The sequence below is a fragment of the Pipra filicauda genome, unplaced genomic scaffold (assembly GCF_003945595.2).
Source record: "Pipra filicauda isolate LSUMZ 115617 unplaced genomic scaffold, ASM394559v2 scaffold32_size4067784_pilon, whole genome shotgun sequence".
Taxonomy (NCBI): domain Eukaryota; kingdom Metazoa; phylum Chordata; class Aves; order Passeriformes; family Pipridae; genus Pipra; species Pipra filicauda.
The window spans coordinates 1,271,193-1,290,735 of record NW_024104454.1 but is presented as its reverse complement, the minus strand read 5'-3'; the positions used below and the strand labels follow the sequence as shown (position 1 = coordinate 1,290,735).

The window sequence follows — 19,543 nt, the reverse complement described above, 5'->3', positions numbered from 1 at the left end:
ATAATACATGTTTGATCTGTTTCTTTTGTTTGTTTTTTTTTTCTTTTCGAAGGCACAATATGGCCCAGTCGACAGATGAAATGTCACTGCAGATGCTATCAGCCGTCAGTAACTCATCCTTGCTTCAGCCAGGCTTCTCTCTCCTGAATTTCGATGGGCATGTTTTCTTTTTTGGGCAGAAAGGATGGCCAAAGAGGTCCTGCCCCACTGGTGTTTTCCTCCTCGATATAAAGCAGAATGAGCTCAAAATGAAACCTGCCACCTTCTCCAAAGACTCATGTTACCTTCCCCCTCTCCGCTACCCTGCTCTTTGCACACTCAGAAGCAATGCAAAGTCTGATGAGTACCAGTATATCATCCATGGTGGTAAAACACCTAACAATGACCTCTCTGATAAGATTTACTTTATAAGTCTGGTAAGCAAAAATAGCAAGAAAATGACGTTCCAATGCATTGAGAAAGACCTGGGTGGAGATGTCCCTGAAGGTAGATATGGGCATACAATTAGTGTAGTTCATAGCCGGGGAAAAAGCATGAGTGCTATATTTGGAGGGAGATCGTATACTCCTCTTGCACAAAGAACCACTGAAAAATGGAACAGCGTAGTTGACTGTTTGCCATCTGTGTTTCTTGTTGATTTTGAGTTTGGATGCTGTACATCATACATGCTTCCAGAGCTTCAAGATGGACTTTCTTTCCACGTTTCAATTGCCAGAGGTGATACGATCTACATTTTGGGAGGCCATTCACTTCAAAATAACACCAGGTGCCCCAACTTGTACAAGCTAAAAGTTGATCTCCCACTGGGCAGCCCATCTGTGACCTGCACCATCTTGCCAGGGGGGATATCAGTGTCAAGTGCTATAGTGACTCAAATCAGTGATACTGAATTTGTCCTTGTCGGTGGCTACCACTCTGACAACGAGAAACGGTTGGTGTGTAACACCATAGTTCTGGAAGACAGTAAGATAAAGATTGTTGAAAGGGAGAGCCCAGAGTGGACACCAGATATTAAACACTGCAGAATATGGTTTGGCTGTGATATGGGCAAAGGGTCTGTATTGCTGGGCATTCCAGGGGCCAACAAACAGTTAATCTCAGATGCAAACTACTTCTACATTTTGAGATGCAAACGAGAAGAAGAGGACAAGGAAGAAGAATTGACAACACAAATTTGCAGTCAGACATCAAGCGAAGACCCTGGAGATTCCACTCCATTTGAAGATTCGGAGGAGTTTTGTTTTAGTGCTGAAGCCAGTAGCTTTGACATTGATGATACTGACACTTACAATGAGGATGATGAAGAAGATGAATCAGAGACGGGCTACTGGATCACCTGCTGTGCCAGTTGCAATATTGACATTAACTCCTGGGTCCCTTTCTATTCGACAGAACTCAACAAGCCTGCAATGATCCTGTGTTCCAGCGGGACTGGCCACTGGGTCCACGCACAATGTATGGATCTCTCAGAGACCATGCTTCTACATCTCTCCGAAGCAAATGTCAAGTACTTCTGCAACAAGCACATTGACCTTAATAAAGGGCTACAAACTCCCCCAAAGGTGGTGCACCTGAAAAAGCAACCCATGAAACCATTGCGCAAAAAGAAAACCATGAAGTTAGCAACGTCCACAAAAAAGTCCTTTCTTCGGAGACTGTTTGAGTAGATTTACACTGCTGATTTGAATTCACCTGGGAGAAAAAGAAATCACAGTCAAAGACAGTAATGGTTGAAGCAGGGTGGGTTATTGGAGCTTGGAGAGATCTTGTTGTTTCAATTATCTCAGTGTTTCTCTTACATTTCAAAGCTCATTAATTTATTCTGTCTCTTATGTGTATTTTTGTAATCTCCAGATGGGAACCCCTTCATAGAGGGAATTGTGCAAACACACAGTCAGATACTGGTAACTGTATACTGTATTTTATGCTATAACTTACACCCCAGTAAGTTTAATGCAACTGCTGGTAGGATGAGACATTATCCCATGTACTTAGTACTGTTAGCATCTGTCCATAAAGAACATTATGTTGCCCATTTTACTTTTTTATCTTAGTAGTTCTAGAAATATTTCACCTAATTTATAGCTGCATTAGTCCAATTTTTTGTTGGTGTAATGAAATAAAATGAGACTAATTACTCTGGTCTTAAACAAAAGTAGTGGCATAAGTCCCTTGTGTCAGAAATAATGAAATATTCAGACACTGAAGGTCAGTTTTCTTCAGGGAACTCCATTATGGAAAGCTTAAATGTGGAGCATTTAATGCTGGATAATTAATTTTTTATTTTGAGAGGTATTGAATGATCAAATGTCAGTTTTGTCTACAGTTGAGGAATATCATCTCACAGTATAAATCAAATTTCTTTTTAAAGGTAGTGTGCTCATCAACTGCTTTGTGTTTGTATTTTAAAAAATCTAGTAACCTAATAAAGTTTTTAATAAAAATGACTGTATTTTTTCGCCTACTCATGGGGAAATCAAACATTGTAAATCCCCAAGTTTACAAAAAGAAAAGCATGTATGCTTGGGAGAACCACATGAAGCCTAATAAGGGGTCTAGCTTCACAGACACTCCATGCTGTGAACTCCCACCGACTTTAGAAGTAGTTCCTTCCTTTATCATTTACTCAGGTCCTACACTACCCATTTCCCTCTCTGCTTTCCCAGAGTAAACTCCGTAGAGTGTGAAAGCTTAGAAGTGCAAGCTGTAGCTGAAAGTGATCCTTTGGGCCAGTGGAGCATTGTGAACGTAGAAACAAATGCTGTTGGCTGTTCAAAGCATGAGGAGAAGATTAAATTCAGATTGAAAAGGACATTGTCAAGGTTGAATAGCCCAAGAGTTTAATAAGTTTTTTTGTGGATTCTTTTATTGGCTATTTGTAAAGCCTCATCATTCTTGACTTTTATTTTTATTACTGCTCCAAACATCTTTTCAGAAAATCAATACCATCAGCTCAACATTTGTGAGCCAACAATAATAGCACAGTATTCACAGTCCAACTCTCATGCTGGATCCCTGAATAAAAAAGAAAAACAGGAGCAGCAGCAGCTGTCAGGTACTTGATCACTATGTGCAGACCCTGAGCAGCCACTCCTTTACAAAGCAGCCTGTGTAGCACAGTGTTCCTATCAACGCGGATGTATATCCACAGTACTCCCCTTAAAACCTTACCAACTCCAGTCAACAGCAAAGAAAAGTAAAGGGCAACTGTACAAAATTTCCATTTCCAACCTTTTCATGAGCTGAGGGAGGTGATAGTTTGGATTGAGCTTGTAAATGGGAAGTATATCACCCTGATTCCCTTCTCAACATTTTGATATGAGTATTAATTCATAGATTTCAATGCCAACTTCCCATTTCCTTTGTCATGCTACTTTACATAAGCTCAGAGTATATAGTGCTATATGTTTTTCCAAGGAGGAAATTAATATCATGCCCATGTAAAGTCCCTTCAAACCAATGATGTTTGGCAACATCCCCTTTTGTAGGTTAGTCAGAGGTGTTAGTGAGCTGAATTGTCATGCATGTTCATCATGGACTTATTTACATCAACAAAACAAAAAAAATCCACATCATCACAACATCAACAAAGAGTGACAATATACTCCCACAACAAAACTCCACCCCTTATCACTTTGCCATTTTACAATAACAGGACTCCTTACAGTTACTGAACTCCTGGGCAATATCCAGTCTGAGTTTTTGCCTGTTATTTCTCCCAGTTACTGTCATTATCTCAAATTCCACAGACAGCACGTTGTGTGACAAATTTGTCTGCTAGTGCAGACGAAAGGATGGAAACATTTTCTTGAGGTAAAGCTTGACACTGCCTTAGCAGAAGTGACATTCAGCCTGAGATAAAGCCTGGTGACTCGGGCACTGGTGTTGTGGTTGCAGTGTGTTGGGAGCTACTCTGAATTTCCGGAACTGCCTCGTGCAGCTTCAGTGACTCCTTGAGCCCCTGGGAGCTGAGAGCAGGTACACTCAGCATGTGGCATGCACAAGCACACATTGCAGCCCCTTTCAGTTGTTACCTGAGTTATTGTTCTTTACTTTAACACTGTGGCTATGAAAGAACAACTCTCACTCAGACTTTATGTTATACCTCATTGGGCCCATAACATTAGTGTATTATATATTTGAGCTGTGCTTTCTTAAAATGTGTGGTTTATTTGAGTAGGAGGGAGAAATTGCTTGGCTAAACCATGTCCCAGCCTCACAGTGAAGGGCTGTACAAACAGCATTAAATCACAGCTCAGAGACTGTAGTTACTGCAGAAAGAGGAAGTTGTAAGTAAAATATAAAACACTTGAAAGCACTCGAACATAAAGAGATATATGAACTTCAGCCTGTAAAGAAGACACTTGACATAGCATTCAAGACTGCAGAAAGTACTTAATTTACTGAGTCATGTACTTTAAAAGCATTCATTGTCTTCAAAACCAGCTAATCAATACAAGATGTTTCTTGCTCAGGCAGGTTAGAATTAGCAGATAAAATGAAGTAGATTTGAGTGCAGAAATAAATCTCTATTGTATCTGCATTCAACTGACCTGTGTGTTTTGTAACCACAATGTACAGCATCATGGTTCCCAGATAGATTTTAGTAATACTGTACTGCTATTATCAGCTTTTATGAGAATAGTATATGGATTTTACTAGTATTAAAGGTGCTTGGACCTTGAAGTACCTGATTAATGTACAGCAAAGGCACAGCACAAACTTTAGTGGTAGCACTAAAGCATGTGTCATAGTTCAGAGTGACTCATTGTACCAATAGACCATTGGAATGAGTGAAAATAATGCAACTGGGAGCCTAAAGCAAAAGGAAAATATTGAATTCAGATTGAAATTGAATCTGTAAAGTTATTTACTCCTAGACCCTATGTATTAAAGACAAAAGGATTGCCTTACTTCTTTTTTTTTTAATGATTGGTGGCTATACCTCCCTCCATATTTGATTTCCTATTCTATTCCGTTTCAAACAAGACTGAACTTTTGGGAAAGCCTTGAGCCTCTGAAAATCAAACTCCAATTGTTGTCTCTACTTCGAAAACTGTGACACCAGAGCCCATTTTTAATTTGAAAAAAGCAAGGCAATAACCTTATAAACTTTCTGGTTTCTATACACATATCCATATCCATATACATACACAGGAAAAACAGGGCACTGGCCACTGCCACAGATGTGCAGATATTTCCTTGTCCACTTGCTCAGAGTGCCCATCTCCAGAGGAAGAGCTGGGCATTGAAAACACACCTCTTGACCTCTCTCCTGATGCTGCTAGAAAAGGTGCTAAATAAATCCTTCCTAATATGTCTTTTTGGATCATGAACAATATTAAGCTTGATGCAAAAGTAGAAAAGCTCCCTAAACACTTAAGGAAACAGAGTTGCAGCTGGTCAGCTGTTGGAAAATTATACCATATTCAGTCCTCTAAAACACTACTCTGAAGAAGAGCAGGGACAGGCCTCATTATTCTTCATCTGATCCCAACAGGAATACATGGAAAGGAAAATTCAGTCAGTTGTTACAGATTTAGGAGTAACGGAGTTAAATCATTACCAGAAAACTCTCTCAGGCTTGTTTTTTTTTTTTGTTCTGGTTTTTTCCATCCAACATTTTTTTTATTTGAGGTCAGATGAAAAAAATATGTTGGTGATATAAAGTGCAGATATGAGATGTCTAATTATCTGATTACACAAGGAAATCAGGTAGCTTAATTTGCTCATCATTAGTTCCATCCAAACCAGTTTGTTTACATAAATCTTTTAACCCAGAAATATCATTGTAAGGAAGAAAGAAAGATTTTTCTGAAGTAGAATAAAGGTTAACTTCAAATAATGAACTGAAAGGTAGATTGGAACTAATCTTTACAGTTCGGTCTCTGACAAGGAGTCAAAATTTGATGCAAAGGATGCACAGAAACCAGTAAAGAGACTTAATGTTTCATCATGTAGATAACAGTGCAAGGCTGATTTTAGATAAAATCTGGGATGGTATTTTTAAATGAAGAAAAAGCCATTTACAGACTAAATAAAACTGGGTTTATATCAGTTTATTTTTCTGTCACACAGTTGCCTGTGAGGAAGGGTGCTGAAAGTACTGCTGAGACTCACAGAGGAATCTTCATTTGTGTTAATTTAGTGAATTCCAGAACAGGGCTGGAATCATAGCTACCTCTGGGTATTAGAACAGCCTAACTATGAAAAACATCCAGAATTTGAATGAAAAGCAAGACTAGTACCATGAAATTATGTGCATCATTGAAAAACTGTTAAGAAATCAGAAGTCAGAAGCGTAAATATTTATAAGACCTTTATTTTAAACTGAATTAGGAAATTAATTAGGAAACTGTAATACATTAAGAAAAAGTAAAATTATGGAACCATCAGTGAGACAAAACAAAGAACTCAATGTAATCAGAAATTAGGATGCTGTAAATATCTAGAGTTTGTTTCTGAACTACCTGACTAAAAGTCAAAGTTGATTTGCTTTAAGGCAATAGAATTATTCCTGTGAGAAAAAAAATATGATACAAAGATCATGGCTTCTAACATAGTTCACATCATTTCATAACATGACAATTCACAATACAAAGCCCTCGAATAAAACAAAACAAGAAACATAATGTGATTGTATAAAAACTACAGCCAATACAATTTCATAACAAGACGGTAATTATTTACCATGAATTACTGAAGGATTTGTACCAATTATTAATGTAAAAAAGAAAATGTGGAAGTTTGAAAGAATACCATGAATAGAAGTGTCTCCATATTTCTAAAGCCTCTTCAAAATCAGAAAGCTTAACAATAGGCTGCATAACCAAATGATGCACCTGTCTGCAGTCAGGATTTGTTTGCCCTCCGATGCATGGCTCAGTGCATGCAGCATTGTTATTTTAGCTCTGTTTACAAAAGCTTGTACTTGAAGGTACCTACCCTTTCAGTACTGTTTGTTCTAATGAGCTCAAAATTCTCAACTGATTTACAGAAGATGTCAACAATGGGGAAATAGAAGATTAAACTAGACTCAAATCTAAAAAAACAGAAAAGAAAAAAAAAATAGTAGTACTTCTCTGTGTCAGCTATCCTGCCCAGAGCTGGTAGAATGTGAAATGTGTCTTTATGGCTTAATAATATTTCACAAAAGAATACTTTCGCGTCCCACTGCATTTCTCTATCCCCATCCAGGTTTTGTTCAGTCTGATGAGTTACCCCAGGATATAAGGCTTGTCTTAAGAAATCATACATGTAAGGATAAAACTTATTCAACCCTTTTGAAGATAGTGAGACAAATCACTTGCTGTTACATCAGCAGCCTGTTAAATTGAATTTGGAATTTGAAAATGTTAACAGAGTCACTGAAATTACATGTGCAAAATTAACAAAGTCTGGTCTGTCATTCCACAATACATATTCATTGTAATGGACAAGTTTGGATTACATGGGGGTGAAATTCATTCCTATGCAAAAGGCAACAAAAATTATATACACCACTTAAATGGAGTGAAAATCACCATGAAATGAGTTGAGATTGTTAAACAAACCCCTAATTTATTCAAGCAAAGTCAAGGATAAAACATAAGGTAATACAGTTGTCCCAAATACACATAAAGAGAAAAAAGAAAAGTGTGCAACTATCTTATAATGAAATATATGTTGACCAAAAATGAAAACTGTATCTGCATTTACTGCTAAGACATTTTCTTTCTTCTTCATATTTATACTCCATGGGAAACAGATGTATTTGTGATCTACATTTATTGGTAAAGAATGATACTTACATAAAACTAGTTGTTATGCTATATGAGAAATATTTGTTTTCAAAGAAACTTTAAAAAAAAATTAATCTAGAAATGAACAGTCAGTAAGTACAGATATACAGATATACAGGGTACACCATACAAAAGATGTTGTAGTCCTTATGACTGCTAAGAAAGAAGGCATTATTTCCAACTGCAAGTTTTGACATTTATACTATGTTTAAAGAAACCATGTTAAACCAAAATCCTAAATTACAGAATACTTGTAAAATATTATTTTAATTAATAAAAACCAAAAGAAAGGCATAACACTAATATTTGTATTAATTACTAACACTTAACTCTATTTTTCATTGTCCATAAATGGTAAATGCCAGACCCTCAAAGAAAATTTACTGTGAAACAAACCTCAGACCATTAATTCTTTTAAGTTTGTTGTTCACTTACACTCAGAAACCAACTTCTGCCACATCAAAATAAAAAAAAAAAGGTAGATTCTTTTAGATCCACACTTTGATTGTTTCCGCATTTAATCTTGTTTCAGAAATATTACTCCAATCAGAATAATATCTTAGCTACAGATGCAAATCTGAAAGGCCAGATGATTTTGGGGCATCTGAGGTACTTGAGTATGTTTCATGAATATGTAATTGAATTAAAGTCATATAATTTTAGTATATGAATATACTAAATATCACTTCAGAGAGATAAATACCAACTAAACACTGAGTAATAGTGTAAAATATGTTATGCAGAAATTTCAAGACAGTTCATTACTTTTTAACTAGTCATGAATGCAACTATCTTTGAGGTAAATAGATATAATTCCGCTTTCACATATTTGGAAAATGAGGCTGTGAGTGTGTTATATCCCAGGTGTGAAAAAGCTCCGTGTCAGATACAGTTGGAGTACATCAGCAGCAGTCAGTGAAATATCCTACTGTCATCTATCTTATCAAAGTAATAAACATCTTCTGACAAATGGGACTGCTGTGACTAAAGTCACGTGGTGAAACTGTGGGCCTGCTGGTATTAATGATGATTTACTGGTGACTTCAGTGAGGCCAGGAATTCATTCAATATAACTATACTAATACAAATTGTACTATATACTGAAGTAACCACAGAAATCTAAAATGCTCATGAAGCAGTAAGCTACACAGTAGAGCTTGAATGTGCTTTGTATAATGAGATAACCACAAGGCACTGTAAATCCTGACTTAGGAGAACAAGTTTGCATTTTAGAGTAAAGAGGTTATGATAAAAATATATTTTAAAAACTTCAGCTACCTTTCCTATATCTTCATATAGTAAATTAGCATGGCGATATCACCATCTGCTCCTAAGCAGTACTACAATATATATGTTAAATAATATTTTTAGAATATGTGAGATCAAAGTTTGCATCTTTAGTCAGTATTTTATACAAAAATAACTGAACTTTATGCCAAATCAATTATCCAAGTGTCTTACTGATGAATCCTTACTTATAAAAACCAAAGAACCATCAATAAAATAATCAAACCCTCTTGAAAAGTAAATAGTAAAATAGTTCTAAAAATTAAAACAGAACAAACAGCCATGCTCCCTTTTTCAGCAACTGTCTTAACTCTCCAGAATCGTATTCCTTCCAAAATAATACTCTCTATAAAATCTTGTTTACTTTGATTTTATCACTTAGAAACAACACTCCAAGACCAAAACAAAACAGAGACCCTTCTTTGCAATTTGTTTCTGCTTTCATGTCATTTAACAACTAGTAAATGCACCAGCGCATTGTCTCTTGGAAACTCCCAACAGGCATGGCGTTTATTAAACTCCTCTCAGCACCTTTGATAGGGAGTGTAAAAATTATCATTTCAGACTTCCCTGTACCTCTGCAGATCTGAAAAAGAATCTGCTTCCTTGCAGAAAGACATCATTACAAACCCAACACCAAAGGTGGTTTACATTTAGAGTACTGCTGAATCATTTTTTCCCAAGACCTCCACTGGCAAGGAGTCACCTAAACTATCCTCTGAATCAATGGTGAAGCTCTGGCTTTTTAATGTTTTATGAGCATTCATGAACTTCTGGAGGTACTTAGAGGTATATAGCCAGTGATGCTTCAAGACATCCTCCATCTCATAGAATTTGGACTGCCTGGCATTCATTTTTCGGAACCTCCTAAACAGTTTGTTTCCAGACTCATTTCCTTCACTTGCCCAGGCCCCTATGGATCCATCTCTTTCAATGATTTCAGGAACATGAGCAAGTGTTTTGTGGAAATAATTTGTAATCTTGCCTTCATATCTGTACTTGAACTTTGTAGATAAGAGCTCAGCAAAACGCTGTGAATTGTAGCTATACTGGCACAGCAGTTCTGGGCACTCCTTGGCAGGACATGAGGATCGCCACACTGGCTTCATCTTCAGATAGAGGTCCATTAGTTCTTTTAGGGCTTCATGCCTTTCCTCACACTTTATTAATTCACATACTGCCTCTACTGCCTCTTTGGACATGAGCTTTCTAGCAAAATTTCCACTCATCTTCATCATAGGCTTCAAGTTCATCTTCTTCCTGAGGTGTTTGTCAAGAGTCAACTGCCACCTCTTCCTCTCCTCTTTAGACACATCAGGATTCTTGTAAAGTTCACCAATCTCCATCTGGAAAATCCTGTAGAATTCTGTTGCATTGCCAATGTCACAGTGCAATGCATCTATGGAGGGAACGGTCTCAATAAAAGGTTTGGCTGAAACACCTTTCACTCTGTCACGGAGCTCATCAACAGATTCGTGATATGGGTTGGACCTCCATATTTCATATCGCTCCAGATTTTCAGCATGGTTCCTGGTTATGGAGTGGAAGACCAAATTCTGGGATGCCTCCAAGCGGGTTGCATCACACAGGGTACAAATGTAAGTGGAACCTGAGGCCTCCAGCCCTTCCACTTCCCGCACAAGTTTCTCATCATATCCTGTACCCCTAAAGACAAATCTGAATGTTCTCAGGATGCCTCCCATTTCAAGCAGCAGTTCACTGTTTTTCATAGCCTCTCTTTCTGCTATGAGGGGGCTCAGGATTGCCGTTAGAGTTTCATGATCTGATTCGTCAGCCAGCATAAGGCACAAGGGCTTGCAACACAACTCTGAGTTTGGCTTTACTTCCTCAAAGATCCTCTTGCTTTCATTCCCATGTGCTATAGCAATGTTCATAACTGTGAAAGAAAAGCGAACAGCCTTCTCTGGGACAGCAGGTCCGCTTCCATGCTTCTCACTGACATCTCCCATTCCATCACAGGACTCTTTTATTACCACAGTGAAGGGACCATTCAAATAGTCGTCCAGATATTTTGCTTTCATGCCTTCCAAGATCTCCTCCTCCATGTCCTTTAAGGCACAAACCAACGCTGCATCATATCGAAATCTCTTTGCAATTGTGTCTACTGGGTAGTCATCAACTGAGAGTGGCAATCCTGATAGACCATCTATAATTCCTACCTCTGTATTAGTGGATACATTTTTCAAGGGGGGTTTCCATTCAAATGGGTGATAACCTGGTAGGAGGGTTTTCTCAGCAGTGCGAAGAGCATGCAAGGGCTGGAAGATCTGCCTCCCAGTGACAGCTTTTACAGTTCTATACATTTTATGGTACTGGCTACAGCTGAGAAACGTGTTGACTCGGATTGCCAGACAGACAGCAGGATGAAGTCCAGATCCCCTCCCTTGCATTATAGCCTCCAATTCATCTGCTTGTCTGTGTTCATTTTTTGCTCTTAAAGCTAGAAGGAACAAAGTCATGCATACAGCCTTTATATCACCACCCTCTTCTTTCTCAGCAAAAGCCTTGACTTGACGTTTCAGTTCCCTTAGACGATGTTTCTGAGCTCTCCTTGTCAGAGATAGGAGATGCTGCCTTGGTCGGCCACCTTTATTTATGTAGCTATAGAGCTCTCTATCTTTCATCTCCTTGTGGTTGGAGAGGTGTTGGCCATATTTTCCATGCAAAATCTCTTCATCACATTCCTTTACAGGGCATCTTATACCCAGGCTATCAAGGATGTTCAGGAAGGATTTCACTGGGGTTACCAGATCAGTAGGGAAGCAAGGATACCAGCAGGAGGGGCAATAGCTGCCCATAACCTTGATACATTTAAGGATGCAAGTTCTGCAAAACAAGTGTCTGCATGTTGTTTCCACTGGATCTGCCAAAATATGCTCACAAATCTGGCAAGAAATTGATTTAATGAAATCTACTGGGTAATCAACTGCAAGCAGCTTGGTGCTGAGATGTATATTCTTGCAATTGACAATCTCTTTCATTAAATTTTTGTTGTTTAACTGTGCCTGGTTCTTTACGCCTCTGTTTAGTCGAGTACGTTCCACAATGGTCTTCACACGTTTGCCTTGTTGTACACTTGATGTCTGGCTTTTTCTCTTGACCCCTCGACTGGTAGTATGGCATACATCACAGTTTGGGGAGTGAGGTTGCCACTCCATCGTGCTGTTCCTAGGAAAATATACTTCACATAGGGTATTACTGTATTTTCTATGGATAATACTCCAACAGTTGTGACAAAACCGAGTGGGATGGATAGTATCAACATCCCCTCGCACATCAATCTTGAAAACCTTAGCAATAAGATCTGGCCAAGAGGTTGCTTTTTTTTCTTTCTTTCTCAGAAGACACAGAGTTTCATCATCCACTGGCCCATGCACTGGATGAGTTCTCTTGTAGCAATCAGTTTTAAATGAAACTCCACAGATGCGACAAAGTTGCTTCAGATTGTTCTGATGAGCTCTATTGTCTTGTGTTTTCATGTCATGGGCCTCTTTCTCAAGTGCCTGCCTATTGGTCATTAACTCCATCTTTTTTTCTCTTGACACTGCTTCATCTTTATGCAGCATGATTTCTTTGTTTGAAGAAGCAATACCTTCTGCCTGATCTTTGTTTATGTGCTGCCTGTCATCAGAGGGCGTTTTTTCAGATGATCGCACTTTAAAGAGCTTGAATTTCCATTCAGAAAATTTTGTATATGGATGCTGAATTTCTTCAGGTAGGCCCATTTGGGATGCTACTGACATCTTCAGTCTGACAGAAACCAGATCACCTGAGAAATAGAAAGATGTAGGTTAGCTTATTTTCCAAATTAACAATAATGCTATGGGTTTTAATAGAACAGTTCTAATCACTTTACCTGAGAAATGCTTTGAAAGTGAGTTACTCATCCAAGATACCTACTGAACTGAGAGGCTCCAACAATGTTGACCATTCAATATCTCAGATAAGTACCCAGTTGCATTTTGACTTGGATCCTGATGCATTAGATCACCAATCTGGTATAAATATCCAAATCTGCCCCCTTCCTTCTTATGCCTGACCGAACTTACCGTAAGTAAAGCTATTACAGACAACAGAATTAAATTCTGAAAGTTGATGATTTTTTTATGTGAAACTGAACTCCATTGGTGTCTGAAAGGTACAATATTGTCTGTCTCGTGCTATATTATCTAAATCAGCAAGACCATTCCTCTCACACTACTTGTTCTGAATCTGGTCTGAAGTGTCTAATACATGCCATTCCACATGGGCAGCACATACTACTCAATCCCAGTGTATACTTTATTAAGGCTCCAGTTTTGTAAGGTCCTTTAGCCTGTGCTTAATGAATGTGAGTAGCTCCATTAAAGCAGGAAGAGAGTATCATCTATTGCTGCAAAGCACTACAGTTCCCTGAACTCTAAAGGAGATATGGAAATGTATACTGTGTGCAATTTGATGTAGGGAAAATATTTATAGATTGTACACTACTCATCTGTTTAAGTACCCTGCTGAGAACTCTCTCTGTAAGGATTACTGGTACTGGAAAGCTGAAAATGTCTGTTTAAATTTGACCCCAATTTTAGCTTTCATAGAGGTGCAACCAAAAGTAGTATCAATGGGTTTCCATGGAAATATGGTGTATAAAAGTAAATACCAGACTTTCACCTCAAACACTGAAACTTTTGGCTACTGCAGCCTCAGAAAATCAAATCATGTAGAAACAACAACAAGAGTGACTAACGTATTTTTCATTACCTGGCTGTGAAAAGTGCACAAAGTAAACAAACAGTATAGAGAAAATTCAATTATGTTTTCTGATTTATTTTGTTTTTACTGATCCAATTGGTGTAATAAAAATGAGGAAAACTGCATATTAAGACAATGTACTAGAACTAGAAATCACATGGGTATGGCTGTGGTTGCTTTAACAGATTATATCATCACTTAGGAATCCACATAACTTGCTAGAAACCTTAGTTCAGTGTCTTTTCAGGAAGCGTCCTTCATAAAGAAATACATCCAAGTCGTGGTCCAAAGTGATGATGCCCAGGGTGTTTCTGAGATTATTTCATTTATAACCTTTTGATAAAGCATCATTTCAGCACAGCCTTTCAGAGTCCATTGGGAAAGGGACTGCATGAATTAATTAAGTTCCACATCCAGAATGACATATCAGTATGCTTAGCTCTTTCCTGAAGAGCTGAGATTTACTTCAAAATCTTTCATTAGGTCTTGGCAACTAAAATTTAGGTCTGTTTTCTTCCCAGCTTCTCTTCATTCCATCCCACTGAGAACAAGCTGCCCATACGACTGCCCCCATCTGCACACATTGTTCCGTCCAGCTGCCTGTGCTACTAAATATCTCTGTCTGCACTGCAGTCCCCTGCTGTCCACCACCAATCCAGCCCAGTAACATGCTTGCTTGTATTCTGCCGTTCGTAGTTCTGTGATGTGCAGCTGTGCACAGATGTATTCAGAGCATTACTACTGCCTCACTGTCTTGGCTGCATCCTGTGACTGACTTGGTCAAATTTATCCACTGAGCAGCAAGCCATTTGCCCCTGAATAGTTCTGTGTTCCTACCACTTGCAGAGTAATTGAATAGCTGGTTGCCCTATACTGTTCACAGATCCTTTTATTCTACATAGCACCCTATGCAATTTTGTGTAATTTCACCATCCACAACAGCACCTTCAGAATCTCTTAAATCACGAGCAATTCCTCTTCTGGGTGGTATCTAAGTCATCGTAAAGAAACAGCCAGCACATTTAGAGCAAAATATTTAATACTTTCTTACTCTTCTAACTCTTTGAGTAAGTGCCACTGTAGTGCCATACTCATATCCAAACCCATGACCTGACCCTTGTTATTAATCACCAGCTCAAAAGAATCAGACAGGGTTTACTCCTGCTAAGGAAAAGTTTAAACATTCTTTTTTTTCTCTCTTTCATTGAACATGTTCTGGAAGAAATGAATGACAAAGAAGCCCTCTCAGGTCATGTGATCTTCACCTTCTGCAGTAGTTAATTGTTGACAACAGGCTACTCATCAAACACTTTGAATTGCCTGGCTCCCAGGCAATGGTGAATTCAGCAGCTCCCTTAGGAGAGCTAGAAATATTTCCAGTGCTAGGAATATTTCCTGCTACTCATGCTACTTATGCTAAATTTGCCTGTGTTCTGTTATTCTAGTTGAGGGTCACATCTTTTTTCTCACTGCCTACCGCACTCAGATTCTTATGGAGGGAACCCCAGGCATGAATCTCCTGCCACGGTTATTTAATCAAGTCAAACAGCTGTGTTCAGTATTGCCTCCTTTTATCTTGAAAAGGGAAAAGAAATCCCTTTTCTCCCCAGATCACAGTATTTCATACACTTCTGAAGACAAGCAAGTTTGCAACACTTTTGTTCACATCAAGGAAGACCTTGCTTTATAGAAAGTCTCTCCAAAATGAACAGAACAACCTCCAAAGTGACAAAGCATGTATAAAATAAAATCTTGATCTGCACATTACACCAGGAAAAGGAACCAACACTAGGATGTCCTACAAGCATCGGGGATGCTGTCATTAATACTACTAGCCTACCTTCAGCTTGCTGTCAGTTTGTAGAGCTGCTGCTATGTCTGCCCAGTTTGTTCCAAATGTCAAGCTTGTTTGCTCTCTCATGCATGCTCTCACTCTTTCTGTGTTTCCTCTGCTTTTTAAAGACAACGTAGTGCTGTTTATCTCACTTATCCCTGTCCCTCTGAGCCCCCAGTATGACCCTGGTACTAACCACAGGTTACTTGAACTAAACACAATACAGAACTCTCAAATCCAGGTGGCACCTGGCAATTTATGAGGCTTAACCACAAAATTCACATAAACAAGGTCGTCTTGTGTGAGACTCCTGAGGTCTGAGATAAGTATGCAGACTCTCTCTGAGGAGCACCTGCACCGTTTTTTAACACAAAGATTTGCATTTGGCTTTCTTCTTTATAGTTTCATAGCTGATTTCTTCACTGTTAACTCTTAGAGAGCAGAACCTAGTCTCTGGCCACACTGGTGTTGCACATCAAAGCTATTTCATTGAAGATCAATGTCCCACTTCCTCAGGTCAACAGCAGCCAAGCCAAGGGTGAATTGACAACAGGGATCACAAAATGTGTTTCTTCTGATACCAGTATTTAATTTTCATGGATATCGCCTCTTTGGTGGTGTATGTCTGGGGCCTTGAAGGCCCTGGGCGGGGAGGACAAATCAATAATATGGAAGTTAGCTATATATATATTGAGTAACTGTTAGATACTTAACCAGGTATAGGCCATACATAGCTACAAACAGTGGCCAGTAGAGGGTCTTTCCTGGAGAAGCCCAAGAAGACTCAGGCTTAGTTTCCACAGTCTTAAAAACTGACTCAAAGTGGAAAGAAACCAAATTTTTTCATACAAAGCACCCTGAAAGTTTTCAGTCTCCACACATAAAATTGTGTGAAAATTCTAGTGATCCATCAAGTCCTTTCAAATGTGAACATAAGTTCACACTCCAGAAGTAGGAATTTGCAATAGTTGCATAACTACATAAACACCCAAGCATTTTTCTTTCTCGGGAGACTCTGTGATCCTGCAGGACTCAAACCCATTTTTGACTTGCACTCTCTTCCCTGAGAAGTTGGCTGAGGCAGGCCATTGGGCTTTGATTGCGGGTCAGGATCTCCCAGTTAGTGTGCCTCCTACCCAAAAGCATCTGATGTCAGCCAGAAGAAAAATCAGCAAAAGTTGTACTATTTGACATTTGCTATATCTAAAAGAGATGAGAGGATTCCCACTCTATTATCCACTCTGATGTTACAACGCTTTCAATTTTTAGAATCATAGAATCTTTTAGGCTGGAAAAGACCCTTAAGATCATCAAGTTCAACTGCAAACCTAACACTACCAAGTCCACCACTAAATCATGTCCCTAAGTGCCATGTCAACATGTCTTTTATGATGACAGCTATGATGACTCAACCACTTCCCTGGGCAGCCTGTTCCAACACTTGTTCAGCCCTTTTCATGAAGAAATTTGTCCTAATATCCAATCTAAGCCTCCCCTGGTGCAACTTGAGGTGAGGCCATTTCCTCCGTAGAGCAACCCCCACCTTGGTACAACCTCCTTGAAAAGAAGATATTTGTAGAGAGCAGTAAGGTCTCCCTTGAGCTTCCTTTTCTCCAGGCTAAAAAAACCCAGCTCTCTCAGCTGCTCCTCACAGAATTGTGCTCCAGACCCTTCGCCAGCTCAGTTGCCCTTCTCTGGACACGCTCCAGCACCTCAGCATCTTTGTTGTGGTGAGGGGCCCAAAACTGAACACAGGCTTGAGGTGAGACCTCCCAAGTGCTGACTGCAGAGAGGCAATCACTGCCCTGGCCCTGCTGGCCACACAATTTCTCATACAAGCCAGGGTGCCATTGGCCTTCTTGGCCTCCTGGGCACACTGCTGGGTCATGTTCAGCTGGCTGTTGAGCACCTCCGGGTTCTTTTCCACCACGTAGCTTTCTAGACACGCTTCTCCAAGTCATTCTCTGTGGTGGTTAGTGTCACAGGAATACTGCCGAGGGGCACTCTGGGAAATGTAGTTCCTGATACTCTATTGCACATGCTCTTTGGATGTGATTGGCTGAGGATGCTTTATTACTTTTTGAACTGCCCATATAAGATGCTGTTGTTCTCAATAAAGTTGGTTCAGACACGTGGAACCCCAAGCGTCGGGGTCCATGCCCATAGTGCCATCAATTCCCATAAGATGATGTCTTGGAGAAGTGGTTAGTCCTGAGTGTTTGTGCCACATGGGAGACCAACAGTTCCTACTAACTAGTGTAATGATTCATGCCAGAGCAAGTAATGTATCGAGAAAGAAAATAATGTATGGAATATGCAATACATGGAGAAAGTAAAAAAAGTTCAGGTATCAAACCCTCATATCCTTGCTTAGATTCTGATACACGCAAAACCCTAATATGAAATAAATCCCAACCAGAACTATCTGAATGGGATTGTCAGGATAAGGTGGAAAAAAAGTCATAGATATCATTCCAGGCCAAGGCAGAGTGGGAGAAGGATGTAATGTCTGAGGCATTTATATACCTCTGAGAATATTAGCAGGCTAGGGCCTGAGCTTAGCTCTTCAGTTGTTTTGCCTGGACTTCCTATCAACCTGCCTATTTTTACTATTCACTCCCTAGCATTTGGAGAGACCTTTTCAAAAAAATATCAGATCGGACTGCAATGCCAGATATCAATCAAAATCACTCTCTGCAGTCACATACTGAATTCCTCTCTTATCTTGAAATGGCAGGCACCACTCCCTGACAATACACATTGTTAGCATTAAGGAATTTCAGGGCTCTTTGAGAAGTTTAGCAAATCTCGCCCTCTGGGGTGCTTATTCAGAACTTCACCCAGGTAGCTGGCTACCTGTACCATTCCCCCAGGAGCTCGAGTTCGCATGCAAAACTGCACTGTACAGGCATCAGCTTCTTATCAAAGGAACCACATGAGCATACATAAGCTTAACCAAGTGCTTTACTTTCAAGTACCCAGGAAATCACCTTGAAAAAATATTGTCTTGTAGGGATACAGCAGGCAACTAAAGATTTTAATTTATCTCAAATTGCTACAGCTTTGGATGTGGTTTATGTCCATATGAGCGCAATTGCTCATACAATTTCAGCTGCACAGATTCAGTGCTGGAAAATGTTTTTCCTGTGCCACTGGCACCACCGAGTGGAGAAAAGCATTTTTGCATTGCTTTCGCTTACAGCATGGGCATTAATATATGACCAGGGGCCTAAGCCATACAGATTTGGAAACTTCTCAATAAAAGCATTTCATTTAAACTTGGAACAAAAAGTCCAGATAAGTTCCTTGAATTCTCAATTAAAATAGGCTGGACAGCAGTGCTCTGGGCACCTTGCCAATTAGTAGTATTTTTTTAGTCATGGAAAACCCTCCATCTAAGGATATTTGTTTTACAAAGCTCCATAATGGTAAATTTCCTCGTTTTACAGCTAATGAAAGTAGCATACAGTTTGATCACTCGGCAGGAGAAAAAGGATAGCTCTGAAATTCAGCTAGTTGTCCAGGAGAGGGTCCACAAAGTATTTATTGGTTTATTTACTCTTAATATCACTCCTTCTTTATTGTGATATTTTGGAGCCCTATGTAATGGCCCCGATATCTCTCTCCGCCCTTACTCTTAACGTCCTGGCAGATCCTAACAAGAAACGTAAATATGTTTTGGACACAAACAGTGCTCGGAGGGGTGCGTTAGCGTCTGGGATGCGCCTTGGCTCCCGCAGCACCCTGCAGTCTGAGAGCTCAGCACTACAGGCACTGTAGCGACGGCACCGGCCACTGATTTCCAGCTCCCAAGGACTGTGGTGTGTGGACAGAGACACTGAAAACCACTGAAAAAGTGGTTTCACAATCCCTCCACCCCCAGCTTATATCC

At 39.4% G+C, this 19,543-nt stretch overlaps 2 protein-coding genes across 2 annotated transcripts; one reads left to right on the top strand and one right to left on the bottom strand.

Moving 5' to 3' along the window:
- The first annotated feature begins 59 nt into the window (after positions 1 to 59).
- Positions 60 to 1,920, top strand: RAG2 (recombination activating 2). Its single transcript, XM_027732645.2, has one exon. It carries the CDS (start codon positions 60 to 62, stop codon positions 1,665 to 1,667), a length of 1,608 nt encoding a protein of 535 aa, XP_027588446.2. The 3' UTR covers positions 1,668 to 1,920.
- A 7,248-nt stretch (positions 1,921 to 9,168) lies between these two features.
- RAG1 (recombination activating 1) lies at positions 9,169 to 15,706 on the bottom strand. Its single transcript, XM_027732649.2, has 2 exons — positions 15,658 to 15,706; positions 9,169 to 12,858 (listed from the first exon to the last, which is right to left on the bottom strand). Exon 2 carries the CDS (start codon positions 12,830 to 12,832, stop codon positions 9,722 to 9,724), a length of 3,111 nt encoding a protein of 1,036 aa, XP_027588450.1. The 5' UTR covers positions 12,833 to 12,858; positions 15,658 to 15,706; the 3' UTR covers positions 9,169 to 9,721.
- Between the last annotated feature and the right edge of the window lie 3,837 nt (positions 15,707 to 19,543).